The sequence below is a fragment of the Cladophialophora psammophila genome (genome assembly GCF_000585535.1).
Source record: "Cladophialophora psammophila CBS 110553 chromosome Unknown aczJe-supercont1.32, whole genome shotgun sequence".
Classification (NCBI taxonomy): domain Eukaryota; kingdom Fungi; phylum Ascomycota; class Eurotiomycetes; order Chaetothyriales; family Herpotrichiellaceae; genus Cladophialophora; species Cladophialophora psammophila.
In genome coordinates, this window is record NW_006912953.1 from 132,114 (window position 1) to 154,434 (window position 22,321).

At 52.4% G+C, this 22,321-nt stretch overlaps 8 protein-coding genes across 8 annotated transcripts; 6 read left to right on the top strand and 2 right to left on the bottom strand.

Moving 5' to 3' along the window:
• Positions 1 to 106: 106 nt before the first annotated feature.
• On the top strand, positions 107 to 3,259 carry A1O5_12225 (uncharacterized protein; the record flags this gene model as incomplete). The annotated part of the gene is made up of 1 exon (XM_007752794.1): positions 107 to 3,259. The coding sequence occupies one exon, from the start codon at positions 107 to 109 to the stop codon at positions 3,257 to 3,259; it is 3,153 nt and encodes a 1,050-aa protein (XP_007750984.1).
• Positions 3,260 to 4,050: 791 nt separating this feature from the next.
• On the top strand, positions 4,051 to 4,731 carry A1O5_12226 (uncharacterized protein; the record flags this gene model as incomplete). Its single annotated transcript, XM_007752795.1, has 1 exon — positions 4,051 to 4,731. The coding sequence occupies one exon, from the start codon at positions 4,051 to 4,053 to the stop codon at positions 4,729 to 4,731; it is 681 nt and encodes a 226-aa protein (XP_007750985.1).
• Positions 4,732 to 5,565: 834 nt separating this feature from the next.
• A1O5_12227 (uncharacterized protein) lies at positions 5,566 to 6,927 on the top strand (the record flags this gene model as incomplete). Its single annotated transcript, XM_007752796.1, has 1 exon — positions 5,566 to 6,927. One exon carries the CDS (start codon positions 5,566 to 5,568, stop codon positions 6,925 to 6,927), a length of 1,362 nt encoding a protein of 453 aa, XP_007750986.1.
• Positions 6,928 to 7,736: 809 nt separating this feature from the next.
• A1O5_12228 (uncharacterized protein) lies at positions 7,737 to 8,371 on the top strand (the record flags this gene model as incomplete). The annotated part of the gene is made up of 2 exons (XM_007752797.1): positions 7,737 to 7,775; positions 7,805 to 8,371. The coding sequence occupies 2 exons, from the start codon at positions 7,737 to 7,739 to the stop codon at positions 8,369 to 8,371; spliced, it is 606 nt and encodes a 201-aa protein (XP_007750987.1).
• Positions 8,372 to 8,629: 258 nt separating this feature from the next.
• Positions 8,630 to 8,890, bottom strand: A1O5_12229 (uncharacterized protein; the record flags this gene model as incomplete). Its single annotated transcript, XM_007752798.1, has 1 exon — positions 8,630 to 8,890. One exon carries the CDS (start codon positions 8,888 to 8,890, stop codon positions 8,630 to 8,632), a length of 261 nt encoding a protein of 86 aa, XP_007750988.1.
• Positions 8,891 to 9,029: 139 nt separating this feature from the next.
• A1O5_12230 (uncharacterized protein) lies at positions 9,030 to 11,288 on the bottom strand (the record flags this gene model as incomplete). Its single annotated transcript, XM_007752799.1, has 5 exons — positions 9,030 to 9,503; positions 9,591 to 10,110; positions 10,163 to 10,361; positions 10,412 to 11,096; positions 11,196 to 11,288. The coding sequence occupies 5 exons, from the start codon at positions 11,286 to 11,288 to the stop codon at positions 9,030 to 9,032; spliced, it is 1,971 nt and encodes a 656-aa protein (XP_007750989.1).
• A 1,182-nt stretch (positions 11,289 to 12,470) lies between these two features.
• On the top strand, positions 12,471 to 13,517 carry A1O5_12231 (uncharacterized protein; the record flags this gene model as incomplete). The annotated part of the gene is made up of 3 exons (XM_007752800.1): positions 12,471 to 12,778; positions 12,843 to 13,088; positions 13,157 to 13,517. The coding sequence occupies 3 exons, from the start codon at positions 12,471 to 12,473 to the stop codon at positions 13,515 to 13,517; spliced, it is 915 nt and encodes a 304-aa protein (XP_007750990.1).
• A 6,175-nt stretch (positions 13,518 to 19,692) lies between these two features.
• Positions 19,693 to 21,644, top strand: A1O5_12232 (uncharacterized protein; the record flags this gene model as incomplete). Its single annotated transcript, XM_007752801.1, has 3 exons — positions 19,693 to 20,806; positions 20,857 to 21,476; positions 21,543 to 21,644. 3 exons carry the CDS (start codon positions 19,693 to 19,695, stop codon positions 21,642 to 21,644), a joined length of 1,836 nt encoding a protein of 611 aa, XP_007750991.1.
• Between the last annotated feature and the right edge of the window lie 677 nt (positions 21,645 to 22,321).

The window sequence follows — 22,321 nt, forward strand, 5'->3', positions numbered from 1 at the left end:
GGTCTTGTTTTATTTGTTCCATTGAAGACCGAAATATGTGTTCGGCGTCCTTGACACTTTCAACACCCGGCAAGACAATAGCACCGCGATTCACTAATTGTTCACTATGGCTGCCACTTCAGAAACATCACAGTCCTCGTTGCCGATCCTCGGGCCGATACGAAAGACCCTCTCGCCGTTCGAACTTGTGATCACTTGCAATCCACCGATCCTCGAATCACTCCTCGCCCAAGTGCCGACCGAGACCATCTTCAGGCTATACCAGACTTCATCGTACCTACGGGACTTCTTTTCGAGATCTCCCACGTCCTGGCGATATATCTCATGGCGTCTGTATCAACCTGCAGCCACCACCGCCGCCGTCACGGTTAACCTCTCTGGAAACGCATCACGGTCATCGAGCAATTACGCCCTTGATCAAATTATCCTCACAGTCATAAACCCCTTCAGCACCAGACTGGCCAGCCTGGAGTTGGACAATACGGCCGTTAGTGGCACAACCTTGACGTCTACCGTGCTGATATTAAGGAGAGAGACTCTTCGCCACGTATCGGTCCGAGGGTGCAAGAATGTCTCTTTAAAATACCACATCAACCCATGGCTGCAAATGCACGCCTTGGCTCGCGAATCCCCAGATGCCGGAGGGCCCCCTGGTTTCGAGAAACTGGCTCTGAAGAGTTTATATACCTATCGATGCCGCCATCATAGGAGGAGACCCTATCTACCGAGTAGTCTTGCGCGGAAGGAGAGCGACAGTGAACCCACTCATGAACTGGTCTTGACATGCCATAAACTAGGCATCTGGACAGATACCGCTTGGTGCACCACGCCCGGAGCCAGGTGTTATCGCCGGAGAGGATATGTGAAACTGCGCATGCCGCAGGATCCCAGGGAGGTCTGGGTGGTCTATGATCGTCTGTGGAGGAGCCGGAATTGGCTGGGCCCCACCGAGCAGCCCAAAACCTATTCGTTAATGAAGAAGCGGAAATGGGACTGCAGGAGTTGGGAAATTGACGAGGAAGGCATGAACGGCGAAGCCATTGGGACAGGCCTAGAGGGCAAAGCAACGCCGGCGCATCTAAGAGAGTCCCATCGAAAATTTGTTGAAAATATCACTTGCCACAACTGTTCGGTGGAGATCCTCGAGCGATGTGAACAATGCTCTGTAATGATGCACTGTGTCGGGTGCAGGAAGACATTATGTGCCAGTTGCGCCTTCGATCGTCCTTATCTGCGAAACAAGAATGCTCCCGAGGAAGAGCGAAACAAGTTCTGGTGGGCTCCCGGTTACGCCGTCTCTCCGTGTTCTATGCAAGATCAAGACTTACCTCCAAATGGAGCGGCCAACGGCAACCAAAACGCAAACGCGAACACTCTGCCGAATATCAAGTTCAAATGGTGCTGTACAGAGCCACTCTTTTCGGGTGGTGGTGGCATTACCTTCAGCAACAGTTCAAATCGAGATAGCGATCGCATTCGCGCAGCACCGCTCCCAGCTGGACAAGGATGGGAGGACCCTGAATTTGACCATCATCTTCCCAACTTTTTCTGCCTAAAAAGTTGGCGGGGACCCGGCGACGGTCCTGGAGGCGTTTGGGGGTCCATCAATGATCTTTTCGGCGCCGTCGAAGATCTGAACACTGGAGAACATCCCTCGTCAGTACCTAGGGTATTGTGTGATGAGTGCTATAGTTCAGAGCAGTGGAAGTTCAAATGCAAGGCTTGCTCGACACCAATTTGCATCAAACATGATATTGGCGATCGTGTCAAAGCTCGGATATGCGGCTACAGAGAATTGTCTGTCGAGAAACAGGAGTTCAAGGCGAGCGAGAAGGCCTTAAAGTTGCTCACTATGCTGCGGCAACCGAAAAGAAAACAACAAACTGAAGCAGGGCAAGTGGAATCCGCCGAGATTGGGATGCTTGCCAGCTCACCGAAAGTTGGTAAAACTGCCGTCAAGTCACGCCCCTTATTCCCTCAATTATCCTCGCCAGCAGCAACAGGCTCCGCAACCCCTGAAGCTTCGATGAACGCGGAAGTTGGAAGCGCTTTGAGACCAGCGCGAACAAATCTAGTGGAAGTTGATCGGCCCCAGCGTCCACTATCACCAGCTTCGAACAGCACCGGGCCACAGTCCCGATCAACGTCCCCAACACCCTCAGCACATTCAATACCCGCGACACCTGAGCCGAGCTCCGCGCCTCGACGGCCAGCTCGACCTGACATTGAGTCACATCCCAGATGGCGAGGTTGTAAGGCGTTTTTCTGCCCGCCATCGCGTTCCGCGCCAGGCGACCACAGGCGACGCTGTACAGCGGCCATGAAGCCCTGCATGGAATGCAAAGTCTATGTTTGTGCTGATTGTGCTAACACCCTTGATCCCCCGTGTCCTTGCAAGGGATGTCGATCTCCACAGATAGAAGGGGACAATCACGTATCTGTAAACGTCTCACCGAATACTGGATCGTCCGATGCACCTTTGTTTTTCTGCCCCAACTGCCGGTGGGAGAGAATGCGATCTGGCAAATGCAAACGGAGGACACCAGCATTTTTGGGTGCTCGGTCGTGGCATAGCAAGAAGACAAAGAAGCGGAAGGATAAGATACGCAAACCTCTAGAAGCCCGACGGACTAGCCACGGATCAGGGGCGAGCCCCTCAAGCACAGAAGAGGCGATCGATGGGCTGGTGGAGTTCTTCACGAGTCTGAACGTTCAATACCCTAGTGTGAGCCACCCCCAAACAGAAACGAGCGTGCCGTCGCGGTCAGGTGTTGATGGCCAAGCAGAGGGAGGAAGCAATCAGCACGATATCCAGGAGTTAGAAGATATGGGCGCTCTGGCCCGGGACTTGATTCGCCGGATCCAACGTTTGAGAGACCAATTTCCCCCGGGGTCGCTGGCCGCTCTCGCTCTCCCGGATATTCGTCTAGAAGACGAAGCAGAAGTCGCGGTAAGGATCGCACGGACAGCGAGCGAAGCGGCTCGAGCAATGAACCCCCAGGCGTTGGCGATTCAGATGGCAGCAGAGCTCGCAGATGCTCACTATCACGGTGGGCATGTCGCTCTGCATTCTGTACCTGCGCCGACGAATGAGAATGGTAATGCCGAGGACCATCAGTTCGAGCAGGCCAGGAACCAGATTCCGGGTGCGCATGAGAACAGAATCGAAACCCCTGGACCAGCGGAATTGCTCGAGGACGAAGAATTGCAGGATGAAGACGACGGACAATTCGAGGAGAGGGAATCAAGTACAGAATAATGATATATGGCGTACACAATCGTGCTGAGAGCATCTGCGAGATCTTTGTGTGTGTCGGGGAGGGGGGGCAAAACATGGTGCGAGCGGGGACTGCGCCTTCTTTGGTGCATGGAAGCAGGCGGCTAAAAGAACGGGAGTTAGGGTGGGAATTGATTGGGTTAGAGGTCTGCTTGATCTCGATATGAGGAATCCTTTCTCTCCTTTGGCAATGACACGAAATGATCTTCCCCGGCTGGTGCGAGCTCGGTTCCGCAACCTCCAAATTTTCTTAGGCCGCAACTGAGGCGGTCCATTTCTCTAGACTTTCGGCGGCCATGATAGCAAGGAGATGAGAAGGGATCCAGGTGAGCACAAAAGATCTTTCGAAGGGCCACAGGGAACCACCTCGTTACCAGCCTTGCACACTCATTTCCCCCTATGGATCCACATGATATTTCCAGGTCTTAGCTCTAGTTTAACACGAACAGTTTCTGGTTCACGGACAGTCGGCGAGTCATCTCTGGTACGCAAACCATATGAAAGCGTGCACTCGAGTCCAGGGCGTAAGTTTGGCAATTGCTATCCTCGCGCCAAGGCTGGTGACTCCCTTTTGAGGACCTTTGACCCCCAGCCAGCCCTTATATATATGTCTAACGCAGACACCGAAACAGAGAGTGCCTTCTCAAGCATCTCTAGCTCATCTCGATCTTGACTTCTACGTCTCTCGCACGCACTTGAACATCCATTCATCTCACCATCGATCACATCGTTCGCAGAAGTCTTTGTTTATACTTACCAATCCGAACTTTGCCATGGCCATCAAATCTTTTCTCTTAGTCAGCCTGCTATGGCTATCGCTTGCAGTCTTCTATGCCAGCGCCGACCCACCGCCCATCGGAACTCCAAATACAACGATGACGACGCTAGTTAGAAGGGCCTCGCCATCACCGACAGCGGCTGCCGACATCGCAATCGAATCCACCCCGAGCTCTAAACCTGAGCGCACATGCGTTCGCGAGGCGCTCGTTGCACTGGCGAACTGGCGCCAGCACTGCGATCAGGGTGGCATCTCGCCCCCTAAGTGCTGGACACGCGCTCCCAGTATCGAACGCTGCTGCGGCCAGTGGGTGGACGTCCACGACCGGAAGTACAAGGACTACCCACCGATCCGAAACCGCAAGGAAGTCAAAACTGGGGAGTCATCATGGGAGTGGCGGTGGGATCCCAAGGTCGACAAAAAGGGCCACCGCGAGGTCATTCTGCAGACTCTGGAGGGATATCACTCGAGCAAGAGGGAGTGCGAGCGCTGGCGGGTGGAGAGTGAGTTTGGTTTCTTGGGCTTCTATGAGCACCTGCATGAGTATGGAATTTGTGATGCAGACAAAAGTGGGAGGGCTCTCGACAGCAGTGTGGAGAGATACGACCCTGAGGGAAAGGGCTATTACGACGACGGCAACCCGAGTTATCCCTCCTGGGCCCCTGGAGGATGGTAGTTGAGTACTTTGTCCTCCAGGCAAGTTTCTTGTACTATCGACACCGAGTCGAAGGGGAAATAAGGAAGTAAAGGAGTACTCAACCACGACGAAGCGGCCGCTGTGTCAAGCAATACTCATAGCATCGATAAAAGATAGAGCAACACTATCTCCAAGCTAGAAAAAATACTACTTATAAATGAAGGTAACCCTCGATCCAACAGCGGATGGACTTTATGTTTACTGCTAAAGACTGTCTTGTCTGACCGTCTGACCGTGCCTTTCATTTTTCATTAAGTAGGCTCGACACCTATTTGTTATACTAAGTCCACACTCGACCCTGGTCGTCCCTCCATGACATTCCCCTTCAGACCAGAATCTCTCCTTCTCGGATCATGCGTCTCCGTCTTTCTTCGTTTTCGACGGCATGAACAACAGCTGTTCTTCCCCTATCTTAGAGCAGACTTGCGACAGAATGACTGCATTGCGGATCCTCTCTCTGAGCAGGGACTCACCGCGTTGCAGCGGGAAGCCGGCTCTGCCGGGCCGGACGGTTGCATGTTCCAACCCAGTGCAACATTCAATAATCGGACGTCAAATGAAGCCCTCAATGCATCCGAGGTCTTTGCCAAAATTCGTTCCATAAGAACAGCATGAAGTTGGAAGCTCAGTGCCGCGGCAGCTGCTCGGTGGATTGTCTCCTCGACGAATTCATCGACACAGAGCACCTCTTCCACCAGCCTCTTCATATGGAGCAGTCCGCAGGAGCACCAAGCATTCCGTTGCTCTCCACATCAGGAGCATACCATTCAAGCGACTCATGAAACGGCCTTTGCGATTGGGCATCGTTCCATGATGTCGCTTTCGATATCGATATCCAACGATGACGGGAAGCCCTTCCTGCCAGGTTCGCCCGTGTTGGGAGTCGTCAAGCTTATTACCTATGATGACCAACCGATTGGCGAGCTGTCCATCACTTTCCGCGGTCGTGCTTCTGTCCTCTTGATTCATTCGTATGGCGACATGACGACTTCAAGGAAGGACTATCAGTCGGTCGGCTACCTCTTCTCCCAGCATCTCAACCTTTACCAGGGAAAATATACGCATCGGAAAGGCAGTTACATGTGGCCATTCGCTTTCTGCATCCCTATTTCCGCCGCGCCACGGGCAGTCGCCCCTAATTCAACAGATTTCTTCCATCCAGAACATCCGTGGAAGAATGATCGTCCACTGGGATTTCATCCACTGCCTCCAAGTATGAGTCACGGGGGTCGTTTCCACTGTTCCATCAACTATACGCTCGAGGCAACTCTATCTCAGCCGGCTCGGACACCCATCTCCTTGAACAAGACGTTGACCGCTAGTAAAGAAGTGCAAGTCCAGCCACTATCCAACCAGACAGAGTTGGACATCAGCGACGATTGGCCTTATACCAACTATCGACACAAGCTACAGTGCAACATTAAGAATGTGTCGGGAGCCTGTTCGCGGGGGATGTTGTCGAGTCTGGGACGTTGTATACGGGGTGTGAAGGCGGAAGATCGCAAAAAACTGGAGATATACATCTCTGTCCGAGTCCCAAAAAGGATCCTCCTCACAGAGCAGCCTCTCTCCCTCATTGTATCAGCATCTGCCCACTCGATCGCAAAAGGTTCTCAGCCTGAGAGCATCCCACTTGGCAATCATCTCACGATCAAAAGATTTAAGTTGTCATTATGGCAACACACGCATGTCCGTGCGGGTCGTCATCATTCCTCCTCGACTAGACGTGTCTTTGTTCGGAAATCGTCTTCTCCCTTGGCCGTTTCCGAAACTCCATCTCTGGGTTCCTGGCAAGCAGGATGTTCGAATGCACAGCCTTCCAGGGTCACTGCAACGAACCTGGCAGATGTCGCGGATCTATCGGTACCCGCTACAATCCTCGTGCCGGACTTTTCAACCTACAACATTGCTAGATCTCACTCTCTGGAGATATCGTTCAAAATGCAGTATCTAAACAAGAAATTCAGCTTCTGTCTGGGGAACATACCGATCAGACTACTTCCGAAAAGACACGTCTCAGCAGGTCAAACGGAAATGCGTCCGGGGGAGCCGTCAGTCAACGAGAGCGAACTTCAGGAGGGTTGGATGGTGTTTTCCCCGGGAGGCAATCTGAGCCCTGACGACGACGTGGCCAATATCTTGTTGGAGGAACCGCCTCCACAATACAGGGCCTGACGACCCTATTGTCACTCTGAAGAAGAACATGACTGAAATTCAGATTGGGAGGTCGCGGCCAGAATTTGTGGCGTTCTAGGAGAGACCGCTGACGCATTTTGGGTCAAGATGAGGTGTCGACCTCCTACGCTGAAGGCAATAGTAATTTGTTGATACTTGTGAAAGACGAGAGGGCTGCGTCTGCCATACAGCTAGCAAAGGCGTGGGCCTGGTGTCTGATTCCACCATGTGTGCGCCTTTCTTACCATAAACTCGTTCATTGTATGACGCATTGGGGAGCACAGTACATGCCAACCAGGCGAACCAGGAGTTTCGCTGGCTTTGATTCACGGGTTTGGAGGAACGTGACTCCTGTGGATTTCAACTTTCAACTACAGGACTCCCCTTGATGTCCGGATAGCGGCCAAGCCTCCTAGTCCGTGTGGTCAATCAGCGTAGTTCCAACCGGTCCGGAATCTGATGCGGAATAGGGGAGCACGAGAGGAGGAGGCTGCCCGAACACGAACGGCGGTTGAAAATGGAGACCCGTCCCACTGCGATGGCAAGGCAGTCCCGGTCCGGGCGGCTGGCACATGTAGAGGCATAGATCCATTGAACAGGCTCGCTGACAAGAAGGGGGAAGGGCGGGATCTCTTCTTCGAGACGTCACGCGGTGTTGAGGAGGGGTTGTTGCTTCTTCAGGAACCCAGCTGGGCTCAAGTCTCGAGCCTGTTAGTATATAAACAGTTCCAGAGCGCTCTGGGAAGTGCCTGCCCAGACTCCAGAAGGAGCTGTGCAAAAATATCACACAACACATGTGATCGCAAATAATGCTGGAGAAACTGTTCCACGGCACATCGGGAAGCAAAGTAAGTAATACTATTGCACGCATCCATAGCCTCCGAGAGGCCTTCGTCCAGCACACGTTATTGGATTGCCTGTGTTTTCTCTCTATCTGTATCCTTCCACTTCTTCTACTCAATTTACGGGTCCCCAATCTGACTTGAATCTGGAGATCCAGAACCACGGACCCGCCCTCGAAGTCGCGCAGAGTCCCGCAGCAGAGCATCCCTCTGTGCCAGCGGGCGCCGAAGCTGGATCCAGTGCCCGAAGCACTGCCGTCGCGGACACGGACACGGACCTCATAGAGCCGGCTCCGCCAGATCCAGCCCAAGACGACGTGAGGGCTGCTACCACCATACAGCCTCGTCGGCGCCGGTCGTCGCGTCTGAGCGCGCTCTTGCATAGACGCTCTGCAGGCGGCGACCACCTCAACGGGAGCCAAAGCTCGGGCAATCCCCAGCCAGGACCAGGACCAGAACCAGGGGCAGAGCCGGAGTGGGTGTCGGAGTCGCAGAGGCCGGAGGTCGTCGTCACCACAGGGGGAACCAAGCATAAGTTCTGGCATGGCATCACCAGCGTGGGAAAGGAGAAGGTCCATGACGCTAAACCCACGAGGGCTTGATTTCCGTCGTTGGGGGGAAGTCAATCGGGATTTGATATTAGGATAGAAAGTGGCCGCTGTGGGAGTGAAACTGACGCGATGATATGCAATGCAAATAATACATGACCTATAATCCCTGAACCTGTAGACTCTATGATTATGTTTATATTAGCCAGCTGTATCCACAGACGATTTCTTCCGTCACCGGCGACGACGGCAACGACGAGGCCCATCTTGTTTTCTCCCCTTCGCGCTTCCCACCGGCCATTCGAAGAGACTTCACAAGTCCTCCAACTCGGCGGTGGCGTTGCCGAAGAATGGATTGTACTGCGCGTTGACGAACTGCGAAGACCAGATGACCGGCTCGGAGAGGTTGAGCGGCATTCTCTGCGCGCCTGCGTCGAACACGGTCGTGTCCATCATCGAGACCGGGTACCAGTGTGAGGAGGAGGGGGATGCGGCGGCGGCGGGCACGTTCTGGATGTTATTGTTCACTGCCGTTTGTCCTCCCGTGCCACCGATCATGGCGTTGTTGGTCATTTCTCCAGGCAGGCTGGATGGGCGACCTGTTCGGCTCGCGAAGGGTGGTTAATATTCATTTCCCCGGGGGTTGTGAAAACGACATTTCTCCAAGAAGGGCAAGGGGGAAGTGGGTTTTCTTTGTTTTGGAGGGATTGGGTCAAAACAAATACTCCGTACCTTGAGGGTTGAGCCGGGTCTCTTTGAGGCCCTGCATCATCTTCTCCGCCAACCGGGCGGCATTGGAATTGGTGCTCAATTCGCGAAAAACGGTGAGACAGACGTCGGCGTCTTCGTCCACGGCAAGCCAATCGATGTCTTCGACCTCACCGCCGTCGCCGCCCATACAGAGACTCGCTACTAACAGAATCGAGGTCGCGCAGATCAGGCACGAGATCATCTGCCACCAGGGAAAGTCGTAGATCAACTGCTTCTTGTCCGCCACGTTGTGGAGGAGGCGAGCGGTGTGCTGGGCGGCCACGACGCACTTCTTCTTCGACTGCACAATCCGTCCTCTCTCAGCTTGGTAGAAGGCCAATGGGTCGGGACACGAGCGCAGAAATCGCGAGGGTGACAGCAACGGTCGGTGGATCAGGGCCTGCAGGTTGTAAAATTTGATGGCCAACATGTTCCTCTGCTCAGCTTATTAGCCCGCGCCTTTGACAAAGCCACGTCTCCCACTCGTCTCTGGAGAAGCTGGATATCCACATTGGTAACTCACCTGGCGTTTCAATATTGTCGACTTCTGAAAAATGTGAGCGAGATCGAATCTCAGCGCGCGTGGCAGACTCGCTCGCCATTGCTGTAGATCATGATCCAGACTCTGAATGGTAGAAAGCGCCAGCACAGCGTTGTCGGTCCGGTTGGGCCCGTAGAGGAGGGAGAAGACGCGTCCAATGATTCCAGAGAACTGAATCATGGCAACGAAGTATTCGCCATCGGAGCATTCCTGGTCCTTGGGGTTCAGGTTCCTCCTAGACTCAGCCGTGCCATTCGATATCGATATATCGGAGGCTTTGGACGGATATGCGACTTTGAAGTCCTCGTCGTGAATGGCTGGAGGCCGTCCGAGCTGCAACGAGAGCAGACGATCGAGGACATAGAGTGAGTACCATAGGCGCCGGCGATTCTCAACCACTGAAACTCGCTCCAAACTGGCCGATGCGAGTCGCTTGTCATCCTCTGTGTGGAGACCGATGCTTTGAGAGCTCCTGACTGCTTTCCCTAACGTCGTCCAAGCCCTAGGTGACAGGGTTGTTGGTATAACACGATACATACGCGGTTCAAACTCACCGATCCGTTTGACAGGTTGCTAGTAGGTAAAAGCACTGGGCAAGCAGTGCAGCAATGTAATCCATGCCCTGTTCTTTTTCATTTGATTGTGAAATGGAGACTGCTTGGTCGAACCAAAGATGATGTTGGTGAAGCTTGGAGCTTCTCTCGCACGTATCGGCAAACGTTTCGTAGCACGCCCCAATGGCAAAAATTGTCACTGTGGCGCGTGAGCTCAATCCACCATACACTTCGGGATGGCGACCCTACGAAGCACAGACAGCCAAGGTCCACGAAAATTCTGCAGGGAATCAGAACCCCAGAAGGCGTCGTACTTCTGCCTGAAGACGGGCTCCCAAATGAAAGGGTAAGCCATGTGAATGGTCGAGAAGTAGATTTCAAGAAACTTGTCCGCAATAGCTCTGGGAGGGAGGGATTCGGCTGCGCTGTCTGCACAGGCCGTACGCAGGGCTCCATCTTGTTCGTAGCTATCAAGCTGCGCGGCCAAATTATCGCCTTCAGACTGTTCAGCCTCGGAGCGAAGAGTGAGCGCCTGCTTCATCGTGTTGAAGAACGTGATGTCACTGGCTTCGCCTAGAAACCGGCGCGACAGGACGGAGGCTGATTCTTGGTCAGGCAGAGACTGACTCGGAGACGAGTGGCTGGTGGTGCCAGTGTCTGCCGGTTCGGGCGACAAGGAAGGGAGTTGGATGGCTGATACGCCCAAGTCGATGGCCTTTCGGTCGTTCTCCGGGAGACTGTTACGCAACCCTTGAATGAGAAAGTCGTATCTTCTGATGGCTTGTCTCAATTTCTGGATCTCGTCGTTTGCGGCAAGGAGGCTCAGTTGCGTCTGGCGGCTCTCAGAATGTCGCCTCCGGGTCGAAGGGACGTTCCAGCGACAAGAATATCCATAGCCCGCGCATCGTCCGCAGACGGGCCGTTGGCCGTCGCACTGTGCGAATCAAGATTTAGAGCTCTGTCTTTTTGTATTGCTCAAGCACACCAAACACAGGCAGCATAAAACACTGTAACATCATGGTTCGGCTCCCACCTTGGATTTCAGGACTCGACAACTGTCACACGCGCGGGTGACGCGCCTTCGTTTCAGTCCCTCCTTGATATTCTGCTTGCTTGAGTCGGCCATGGCGACAGGCTGCGAAGAAGCCATTGCCTCGATATGTGTTGTATAACCGCACCGTGCAGATCAACTGTTCGTTTGAACGGTGGTTACAAAGACAAGTGGTAAGGGAGACAATCATGTTCCCATATTCTCGTGATAGAATTTTCTGCGAAGGGTTGCTGATAGGATCGCAATATCTGACCATTCAATTGACGATTGAACTGTCCACTTGTCGCGATAGTTTTGCTGTCATTCTCTTCATTGTGCCGTGTCGAAGCTCCCCGGTTGATCCGTCACAGCCGCCATTGCCGCCACTTCCGAAGATGCGGGGGAAAAACAAGGCGTCCTCTGCTAACGCTACATTGGAAACCCAATACAAACGTGGCCAACCATGGAGCAAACCCAGAAATGATCCCTTCACCGCTTCTAAACGAGGCATTGGTGGCGTCAGGAATCTTCCCCTCTACCCAGTGTGTCCAGATTGCCGGCATCACTCTTCTGTGCTGGTTTCGTCTACCCTGACACAATCCGCTCCGTGCTTACTCATTTTGATCCAGTCACGCGTGCGGTTGGTTGATGGTAATTTCGTGTGCTGAGAATGTCGATGACAACTATGGGTCAAGGTCTGTATCGGGTTACTGTGCGATAGGTATATTACCAGTGGTAATGAAGAAAGAGTCGATCAGGCTGGCGAGGCTCGCCTATCAGGCTGGTGGTCGTCCTCGGCAAGCTATTCTTGGTCAACTAGAGTGCTCAGCAAAGGAAGTCATGAAGTCATCCTCTCCACACCTGCTCGAGGCTTCTAAGCGTGTGATTCTGTCGCGGAGTTGCGAACCAACTGCCGCAGCATTTATTCTCACCCCAGATTTGCACGGAAGCTTACTGTGTTTCTGATACAAACTATCGGCTCAGCCGAATGTCAGCATCAACAGTGGGACATGCGAGGATATACCCAGGGGTACTGCGACTGACTTGATGATTTGTGGCGTTGCCGTTTGCCTGATTGAGGATTGCCTGTCAGAATCACTATACCGAAATGCCTGAGCCTGAAGATTGTCGTTTGGTATTACATGCCAAATCGATCACCCTCCCAATGGTATATAAGCGCAGTCTTGCTGTTCATATTGCGCTGTGCTGGAGCTTTGTTTGAGCCCACCATTCCTGCAGAGACTTTCTTTCAGCGATCCAACTCGGCTGCTCTATCCAATGGCTATCAAGGACTCTTTCCTCGCCAACGGGACGACTCATGTCGTCCAAAGTACGCTAAACTACTATCTTGATCCCTCAAAAGGTGGTGCCAAGGAGTTCTACCCCTCCACAGCTGGAGCCCTTCGCAGGAAACACGACCCGCACCCCGTCCAGATCGCAGATATAGGAGGCTTCGAGAAAGAATTCAATCTTGACAAGCAGGGTTTCGCGATCTTGCAGCACGAGACTAAAGAGAAGCAATTCACTGACGATGAGGAAGTGAAGGAGCGTCTCTTTTCCGAAGTCGCCGAGCTCTTGAAGGGAGTGTATGACACATTTAGCTGCAATTCGTGCTCGTATCTTGACCGGATGGCTGATTGAGGACGACAGGACTGGCGCCACCCAAGTGCGTCCATTCTCCCACCTAGTCCGTCGGGATGGATGGGAAGACGCTGAACGTGCCTGGGAGGGGAAGGAGGACCATGAAGTCATTCGCAAAAGGGTTCCGGTACGTTTTGCTCATGTTGATCACTCCTACGTCGGCGCCGAGCAGATCCTCCGTGACAACTTGTTGGATGAAGAGGAACGCGAGCGGCTCAACAAGACGAGGTGGGCAATCATCAATGCCTGGCGCCCGTAAGTATATCTCGACCGCAGTGCACGTCATGGAGAGAGAGAAATGTGAAATTGACTTGTCCAAACAGCATTCGCGAGGTAACACGCGACCCCCTAGCTGTCTGCGATGCACGTACAGTTGAAGACTCGGACCTCGTCGGTGTGATAGCGCATACGCCACCACCAGAGAGCGGCTCGGTCGAAGGGGTCTCGAAGGGGAACAACTTCGAGACCTGGCATGTCAAGGCGAATCCGGCCCACCGCTGGTACTACAAGAGCCACATGACACCGCAGGACGTGCTGCTGCTCAAGATATTTGATTCGAAGAAGGATGGCCGCGCCAGGAGGGTACCGCACACATCCTTCTACTCGGAAGAAGATTACGGGGATCCGAGAACCAGCGTCGAGATCCGGTGCTTGGTGTTTTGGGAGAATGAGAGTCGCGAGTAAAATGAACCACGGGTGAAAATGGGGCTGAGAAGTCGGTAGTCTGGAGTTCTGAGTAAGGACTACAGCGCTAACCACATCATGCATAAACAGTGGTCTTAATGGCTGTGTCGATATTGAATCTCCATCGCCACAACCGATCTGCAGCAGCAGTGAAAAATTTGTTGACTTGCAAAAATTGACCTTAGCTAGGGACTAAAGCTAACGGGGCAGATGAAGTGCGGCCCTAAAACTATTACCCATCACCCAAAATGTGTTGGGCACTGGCGACCAGGAATTACTGAGAACAGCAGCGACGAGATGGACAAGGGCGTCATCACGAGCACATTATTTTGCGACGAGACAAATAGGAAAAAACCTCCTAGCTGACAAACATCGAGATATTGATCAACCAGGCTCCATTTGACAAATTATGTTATCGACTATCGAAGAGAAAAAAGCTGTTGAGTGCAAAACCTGTGTCGGGTTTTCTCCCTGTTTTTCATGGGACCATCTCCGTCGTTACCACGTGCGCTTGTATGTCCAACTTTGCCAGGTAGAAGCTATTAGAGAAATGGAAAAAGAATCCCTCGCAGAAATTTACAACGCAGCAGCAAGACCCATGAGGGCGAGGACACCGAGCTCGACCTTGGGGAGCGAGGCGGCGCCGGTGTAGGTGGCAGGAGCGACAGGGGCGCTGCTAGAGTATGGAGCATAGCCCCAGGTGGAGGTTGACACAGCAGCAACGGGAGTGCTGGTGCTGACGGCGGCCACAGGGGAGACGGAAGTCGAGCTCCAGTCGGCCCAGGTGGAGCAGACAGGAGTAACAGTCACGGTGGCCGTGGCGCAGCTGGTCTTCCAGCCGCTGGTTGAGCAGCTGACAGAGGTGCTGGTGTATGGGCCGCAGGTGGTGGTGGTGCTGATGGGGGAGACAGGCTTGCTCGTAGTGGTGGTGGCGCTCCAATCACCCCAGACTTCGGAGGTGGTGCTTGTCACTGCGACGGGCTTGCTCGACGTCGTGGACGTGGCCCAGTCTTCCCAGCCAGAGCAGAGAGACGAATCCCAGACGGTCAGGGTGCTGGTGGTGCAAGACTCCTTCTTCCAGGAGGTAGCGCAGGAGACAGATGTGGAGACGGTGGAAGTGCAGACAGCCGGCTTGGTGGTCGTCGTGGTAGTTGTGGTAGTGGAGGTTGTCCAGTCGGACCACAGAGCCTCGCAAGCAGTATCCGTGGGGTAGATGGTGACGGGCTTGGTGACGCAAGAATCAGCCTTGCCAGCAACGCTGCAGGAGACAGTCGAGGTGGTGGTGATTGGGCAGTACAAAGTGCTGATCGGCTTCACTGGCTTAGAGGTCGTGGTCGTGGTCGTTGTTGTCGTGGTCGACGAGGTCCAGTCGAGCCATGGGGAGGAAATGGCAGAGCCAAAGGCAGAGCCGACAAGGGCAGCAACGACAGCAGTCTTCATTTTGATTTTTGTTGAACTTCGGTTGAAACGAGTGACAGAAGTTGGTTTAATTGAGCAAGAGCTAGAAACGAATGACTGAAGTGAACTTGACACGCTTGAGGGATAGAAAACAAGAACAGTTGAGGTGGTGGAAGATATAGGCTTCAAGTACTCGAAGCCGTGAGGACGGATCGACCCAAAAGGGGCTGGGGCATCCAGATGGCTGTGGAGAGGCGTGCAGGCGCAGCGCCATTCAGATTTGCCAGCCAGCAAAAGTTCTCATGGCAATTTCACCAAGGAAGTTGGAGTCGGCTATTCCACCGCCCAGAAGGCACCAATCCTTCGTTAGGGGATGGGACCAGCAAACTTTGACTCACAGAAACAACTCAACTTCCGCCATGGGAGAAATCAGCCTTGGAGCCGGAGATGGTCGTGGATCAATTGCGAGTGGATCGCGGGGGCCAGACTCATGAGACCTCAGCGCGTGTTGTGCTATGAAAAGCAAGAGAAGAGTGCCATGATTGGTCGGCTGTATGGGGAGAAGGGAGTTGATTTCCTGGACACGAGGTAGCTAATTCCTACCTGAGGGACCAACAATAGCTGATTTGCCCATTGTCGATTCCAGCGGATACGATCATAACCCATCTTTTTACCTCCCATAGCGGTGAAGCTGCCATTCAGTATGTTCTAAAGGGGCTGGGCCTCCTGTTCCTTTCCTTTTCGACACCGGCAATCTCTGTCCAGGGGGGACTCAGTCCCATTGTTGAATTTAGCATGAGCCAGGCATAGCGAGCACATTTCCCTGCAACCGTGGGGAAATACGCGGCCAAGTGGGGAGGCGAAGAAAAGCGGTTTGTATCGAAGCAAAACAGAGGCGAGAGGGCGAAAGGGCCAAAAAGCAAGAAAAAGTCGAGAAAACGGGTTTAGTAGAGATGAAACATCCACAGGTCTTAAAGGCGTTGCATTGCCAAGAGTGCTATTCTCCGCCACGAGGCGGCTGCAGCCTATACGCGGCGATCCCGAAATGAAGCTCAATTTTGCGGCAGTATCGGGCAGTATCGATAGTGGAATTAAGGTTAAAGGCTAGCATGAACTATATAAAGGGGGCCAATGAGCTTGACAGGCTTGGGGAATTGGCAGCGCTAACTGTAATTGTCCATCACCTGGAACCTCAAACACGCTTCCGGATTTGGTGGGACTTGCCTCATTGTTGCTCTCTCTCACCCCCTGGACATCCATGTGGCCACTGCTGATCTGCCTAGGTACATACGTCAATCCAGGGTTTTTACCATCACGCCAGCCAAAGTCCGGAGTATAACCTGGGCAACGCTTTGACAACGTGCTTTTTCATTCGACGGTAACCGCCCGAGTGGGGATGAATCACGGCTCAAATGAAATATCAACAATGAGCACGTTGACCGTCTCGCCGTTTACCCGTGCCAACTCATTGCATGGGATTTCCATTCTGGCCCTGCCTACAGGTAGGTACGAGGAGGTGTAGAGAAGCACCACGACTTGACTCTACACTGGCATGCCTGCCATAGATTGACGTTTGTTGTCTTTGTTGCCGTTCAGCCAAAAGCTGCTGTTGGGCAGTCATTGTCCAGCGTTAAACTCGGTACACAGTGCGAATGGCCGGCTTGGCAAAGTCTGTTTCACTCGTCACCTTGAACTTTCTTTTCGCATCCGTCTTTCTGCATCAACTTGCGAGCCACTCTGATCGTTATTATCGTTTGACCTCTGGAAAGATTGGAATTTCAGCAATGATATTACATACTACAATATACATAAACCCTCTGCTCGGATTTGGAGCCTTGATCTCCGTACCACAGGCTGATTTTTGGACACTGTTAGAGAGAGTCACATCCATATGTGGCGCAGGCTAGACGAATGACGTGATTTGAGGCTGCCCGTCTGCTGCCTCGTCATTTCCCCCCTGAACACCTTTTGCAGAACAGACTCTTGATGGGATTCCGGTTTCGATGGCTTCCGCCGGCTTATGCTCTACTTATACAGTGATGCGAATGAAAGGCGAGGCCAATCGAGTGGACTGAAATCGAACTCTCAGCTCTGTTTAGACTGGAGGCGTTTCAAAACTCTGTTGATACTCTTTTGACAGCTCTGTCTTCATCAGTGTCCACTGTAAATCTCGCTGGTATTTCACTGACTGAGGTCGCCAGGATGACTGAGGACTACGGCCCGGACGGTCTCGTTGGAGCTACATACCCAGGACCTTGTGTGATCCGTGGTGAATCGAACCGGCCTCAGCGAAATATTCATTTTCTTCCACCTTTAGCCTTTAGGGCAATGATGGAACCGCAGGTACATGCTCTTACTCCGCCTCATATCTTGCTTCCTCAGAGCAATATTGCACCTACTGTTTACAAGCGCGATGTTTGAATATGACGCCGAGACTTGAGATCAGCCCTTCGACCATCCTCCAACCAGACATGCAGTCTTTCTTGTTTCTTCTACCGTCCTTTTATTGCGTATTACCCTCGGAAGTGGCAGTTGCTGTTCATCGGGACAAGCGGGAGGAGGAAAAGATCAGAAAGAGCGCTATTTCGCAAGGCACAAACATTTATTCCAGGTCCCAAAGCTGGACAGATGGAAACGCGAAGAAGCAATATCCATCTCCCCCATACATCCCCGTGCTGTCTGTCAATCACTTTCCGTCCATTGTGATAGGACAGGAGCGCTGTCTGACAGCAGCAGCATCCTTCGCACCACATCCCCGGCCGGTCCCGGCCTCCGGCTTCTCCAACCAGGGGTCCAGCTTCATTTTCTTTTGGTCAACAAGATGAACTTCTCGACCTTGGATGCAAGAACGAAGTCTGAATCCGCAGAAATTTCAATCTGGCTTGGGTTGTGTAGAAACCGATAAGTCCGAGGCCTCGTCATACGGGTGTGGCAAAACATATGGTTGATTGCTGGCTCTTGGTTTCTTGTTCCCCGCTGCAGTGTTCGTCACTATTCACGAAGAATCAAGTTACCGATGCAGTACTCTGGAGCAATGGACGAGAGAGAATCAAGAAGTTACAGACCAGGAGGCAATTTTAAGTCTGCATGGACATAACAATCTAGGAATCACTTCTCTTGTCTCAGTTGCACACAGTCACGGCATCTGCTTTACTGCTAGGAGTCTCCCAGCGGCAAGTGCGCCTTCAATTCTAATGTTACCGCGCTCTCTTAGATCCCGTTCCCAGTCATCGGGTCCCGAGATAGACACAATGTTCTCACTCGGGGGCGCATATCGAGGAAGCTTGTCTCATTCGGCAAAAGCGAGAGCAAAATCCGAACCGTAAGTAATTACGATTTGTTGCGACTTCCTGCGCTGACCGGTATAGCCTGTGTGAAGTGTGTTGGGCTCTTCCGAACTTTTGCGTCGTGCCTCGTCGTGCCCGGAATCCATCGGGGTGGTGAGTCGTCCTGTTTCGCGATTGTTCTTGACTAACTTGGCGCAGCCTGTGGTTGCTGTGTTTTCCAGAGTAAAACTCTGGATTGCACGTTGGTCGGCCTAGGTCATGTCATTCGCACCTAGTCGAAATGGCATTGAGGTGTTTGGGAAACCTTGCCTTACCTCGAGCCAGAAGCCATCAAACTAGCCCTCCAGCTCACCCAGTACTTCGAAAAGGGCAACAGGTGTCGAGCTCCCCCAGGGCAAATACAAGGCGGGCGAGTACCGGAAGATATGGGGCACGTTTGCTTCAAAAGACCAGGCGACTAGACGAAGCATACCAAAAACCCAGAATCTCAACCGGTGGTCCCTGTGAAATGGCTTATCATCGACACATGTGCTTGACGACCTTCGATATCCGCCTCAACACTCTGCTGCTTCGTAAGAAGGGCCAGGGTGCGAAAGGTCGATACAAAAATACCTAGAGATTAGGTTCTCCTTTTTCGCCCAGTATTTCGGAAGAGCCCATCACCTTAGGAGGTGAAGAGGGCTGGATCCTCACGAAACTTTTTGGACGCGGTCATAAGTCCGGACAGGGAATAGAGAGGTCTTTTTTTTTTAAAAAAAAAAAAAAGAAAAAACCCCCCCTCAAGATGGGGAATGAAAATTCCTGCTAATGGGAAAGTTGAAAACATCAAAGCTCGTTTGGGGGATGTGGCATAGTGCAAAAAGCTTGTTGTATGTGGTTTGACGAACACAGAATGGCTCACAAAAGCTTTTACATCCAGCGCTGGTTCAGGCGATGATATCTCAGAGCAGAATGCCCACGCCTCAGCTGCAAAAAGACGCAAACTGAGCTACTGTTAGACGCTATGAGAGAATCATACGGGGCGCATAACGAAGCAAGCGATCACAGAGAGTATTGTAACGCAGCAGCAGCAGGGAGTGTCATCACAGCTCTAGAGGGAAAGTTAACCGGACACGTGATGACACCACGGCATTTAGGAATACTCGGTAGATCGACGATGGCGCAGTTGATCCGCGTTGCCCCCGTTGGCGCCTTCCAGATAAGTGCTAGTTTTACACGTGATGATAAGAAATCGGCATTTGAGCCGACGATGGTGGCATTGGGGATTTGAAAGATTTGACCGTATCGTTACACAACTCCGATCTCTTCTCATTAACTACCTTCCCTCGTGTCACAATTGCCCGTCCGATGGATCAGATCGAAGCAGAATAGATTAGCTTCACATCGACGTCCATTCCGAGCATGAGAGGCGGGAAGCAAGCTGCCAGTTGCTGTCACTGTCTCCAAAATCCGCGCTCGCCGCCTCCATTGTTACCGCATATCTGCCGAGGATGGGCAATCGCCACCCCAGCAGTCGACGAGCCTCGTCTGTACACCGCGAAGATCTAGAGGAGGCCGCTCCGAATTTGCTGGATCGCACTGGATCGCAAGAATTCAGCCTTGTTGAGAGCGTGGCTGTCCAGGAAGTCCCGTCCGAAGACGAAACACCTGATGTAGCTCCAGCGACATGGCCCCGGTCCGTGAGGTATCTGCTCTTCCTCTGTGCCTTCCTGACCAGTCTGAGCTTTGGAGTGACCCAAGTACCGCTGTTATATGTCTTCAGGCTCATGACTTGCGATGCTTACTATAAAGATCACCCTTCTGGAGTTTTGCACGGAGTTGGACGCTCATCCACAACAGGATCGTGGGCCGCGATGCTCTCCGCGGCACTGGCACCATCGGTTTACCCGACGACTGCAAACATTGGAGACGTGGCTGATCGATGTTCTATCCATCCAATTGAAAGCGCGACAGCTTTATCGGTGTCTTTGCTGGGTGCTAGCACCACCGTTTTCGGGACTCTAAACCTCTTTCTGACGGGCAGTTTGATCAAGCGCATCGGAGTCAAGCCAACACTGATGACTCAGGTGTTCTTTCCCGCCCTCAGGTTGGTGATCCAAAATGTGGGCGTCGAAGTCTGGGGCACCGCAGGCATCATCATCATCCAGTGCTCCCAGATTGTCACCATCTTTGGCGGACCCAGCGGGTACCTGCTAGCACTCAATACCTTTATTACGGACGTTGTGGAGCACGAAGGCCGAACAGCAGCTTTGGGTAGACTGACTGGAAGTATGATGTTTGGCTCTGCCTTGGGTTTCTTGTTGGGTGGTGTTGTGGCCGAAGCCTTCGATATCAAGGCCCCCTTCCGTTTGACCTTAATCCTGTTCCTGACTTCCTGCGCTTACGTTTTTGTCTTCCTGCCGCACATCCCACCCCAGCCGAAAGAGGACGATGCGAATTCGATGAAGATCAAGAAGACGAAGGTAACTTCAGCCATTACCAAGTTCTTCGACCCCCTGATGGTGTTTGCGCCTCGAAAATTTATCCTAAGAGACGGTGTTGTCAGAACAGAGTACGGTGCATTCCTGCTTGCCTGGGGGGTATTTCTCGGTATTCTAGCCACAGGTGAGCTTTTCTGGCTGGGGTCTGAAATCCTCGCTAACATTCAGCACAAGGGTACTTGCCAACTTTGCTACAACTTTATTCAACAGACGTCTTTGATTTTGGCACACAGCAGAATGGTGGCCTGATTTTTATGTACTCTATGCTGAGGGGTGTTTTCTTGACATTTGCGTTCCCGAAGTTGATTACCATCGGGAGGAAGTGGACAGTGAAGAAAGAGCAGCATATCACAAATTCCGAAGAGGTTAGACCGTCAGAGCGTGCGTCACTTTTAGCAGATCCCCGAGATCGGGCGGCTGCCGACAATACCCACAGATCAAACGACAAGGAGCTCCAGAAGGAGCAAACCTTTGCTTTCGACTTGACATACACCAGATTTTCGCTGGTTGCTGATGGATTTCTAACATTGCTTTGTTCCTTTGTTCATCGAGGTTGGCAGATGTATCTTGTTGCGATTGTTCTACCTTTCGCTGCTGGAACTGGTTCGGCGGCAAAAGGGACAGTTCTTCAAATGGTGGGAAGTTCTGCTACCAGCGGTGAGAGAACTGACGCTCTCGCCGGAGTATCTCTGGTCGAAAACATGGCTCGACTGTCAACGACGTTTGTGTTTGGTGTCATTTTTGCGGCGTTTGCGAGCATCGGAAGAACCGAGCTTGTTTTCACCTGCAATGCGGTAAGTATTCCTGCTCGACTAAGGCAACTTGTTATAAGAAGCGACGCTGCTGACTTCGCTTCGCAGGCTGTCGCGTTGATAGGGTTCGGAGTATTGCTATTCGCTCGCTTTCCGCCAGAAGGAAGTCGCAGGCTTGACCAAAAAGGTGTCGGAAATCCTGCGTCTTGAGGCCTTACATGCGCAATGATGTCCATATCATTCAACCCACGCTGCAAAAGTATATTTCAACTTCTTATAGGGAGCTCTCTCGCGACCAAGTTCGTTTCAGAGGACAACGAATAGTACATTCCAGTTATCCGAGTTTAAGTCACCAACAGTGTTGCCTTCCCTCTCTGACCTCCAAATGACCTGTTAGAGCTAGTCCGCATCGACTATCAGCTTCGAGAGCGAACGAGCCCAGATCGTTGACCTCCAGTCACAATCTATACCACTACATCACACTCTCTTTCAACTTCACCCACGTGGAATGGGGGAGTGACAAGGCACGACAAGGCACGGATATTATAGCTAAATCTCTCGCGTTACTTCCTCTAGACAACGTCACGGTTGCTTACTACGGAGCTTCGTTACCACTGTTCAAGCTTCGGCCGCTTCACCAGATTATCAGTTTCTTGGAATCACCCAGTGGCTTTGTCCCCGGTATGGTCTGGCCATATAGTCCGGGGTCGGTGAATCTTCGACCGTTGCCTGTCACCAGGCCCCAATGGGAGTCTGTGTGATGCCTCGTTGTTACAGCAAGACACTGCAGCTATCACCCAAGATTCATGGGCTTCGTTGGCTCAAACAACTGACACACCATGCTTGACACTTCTCCAAATATTTATAAGAGAACCGCTGCAATATGT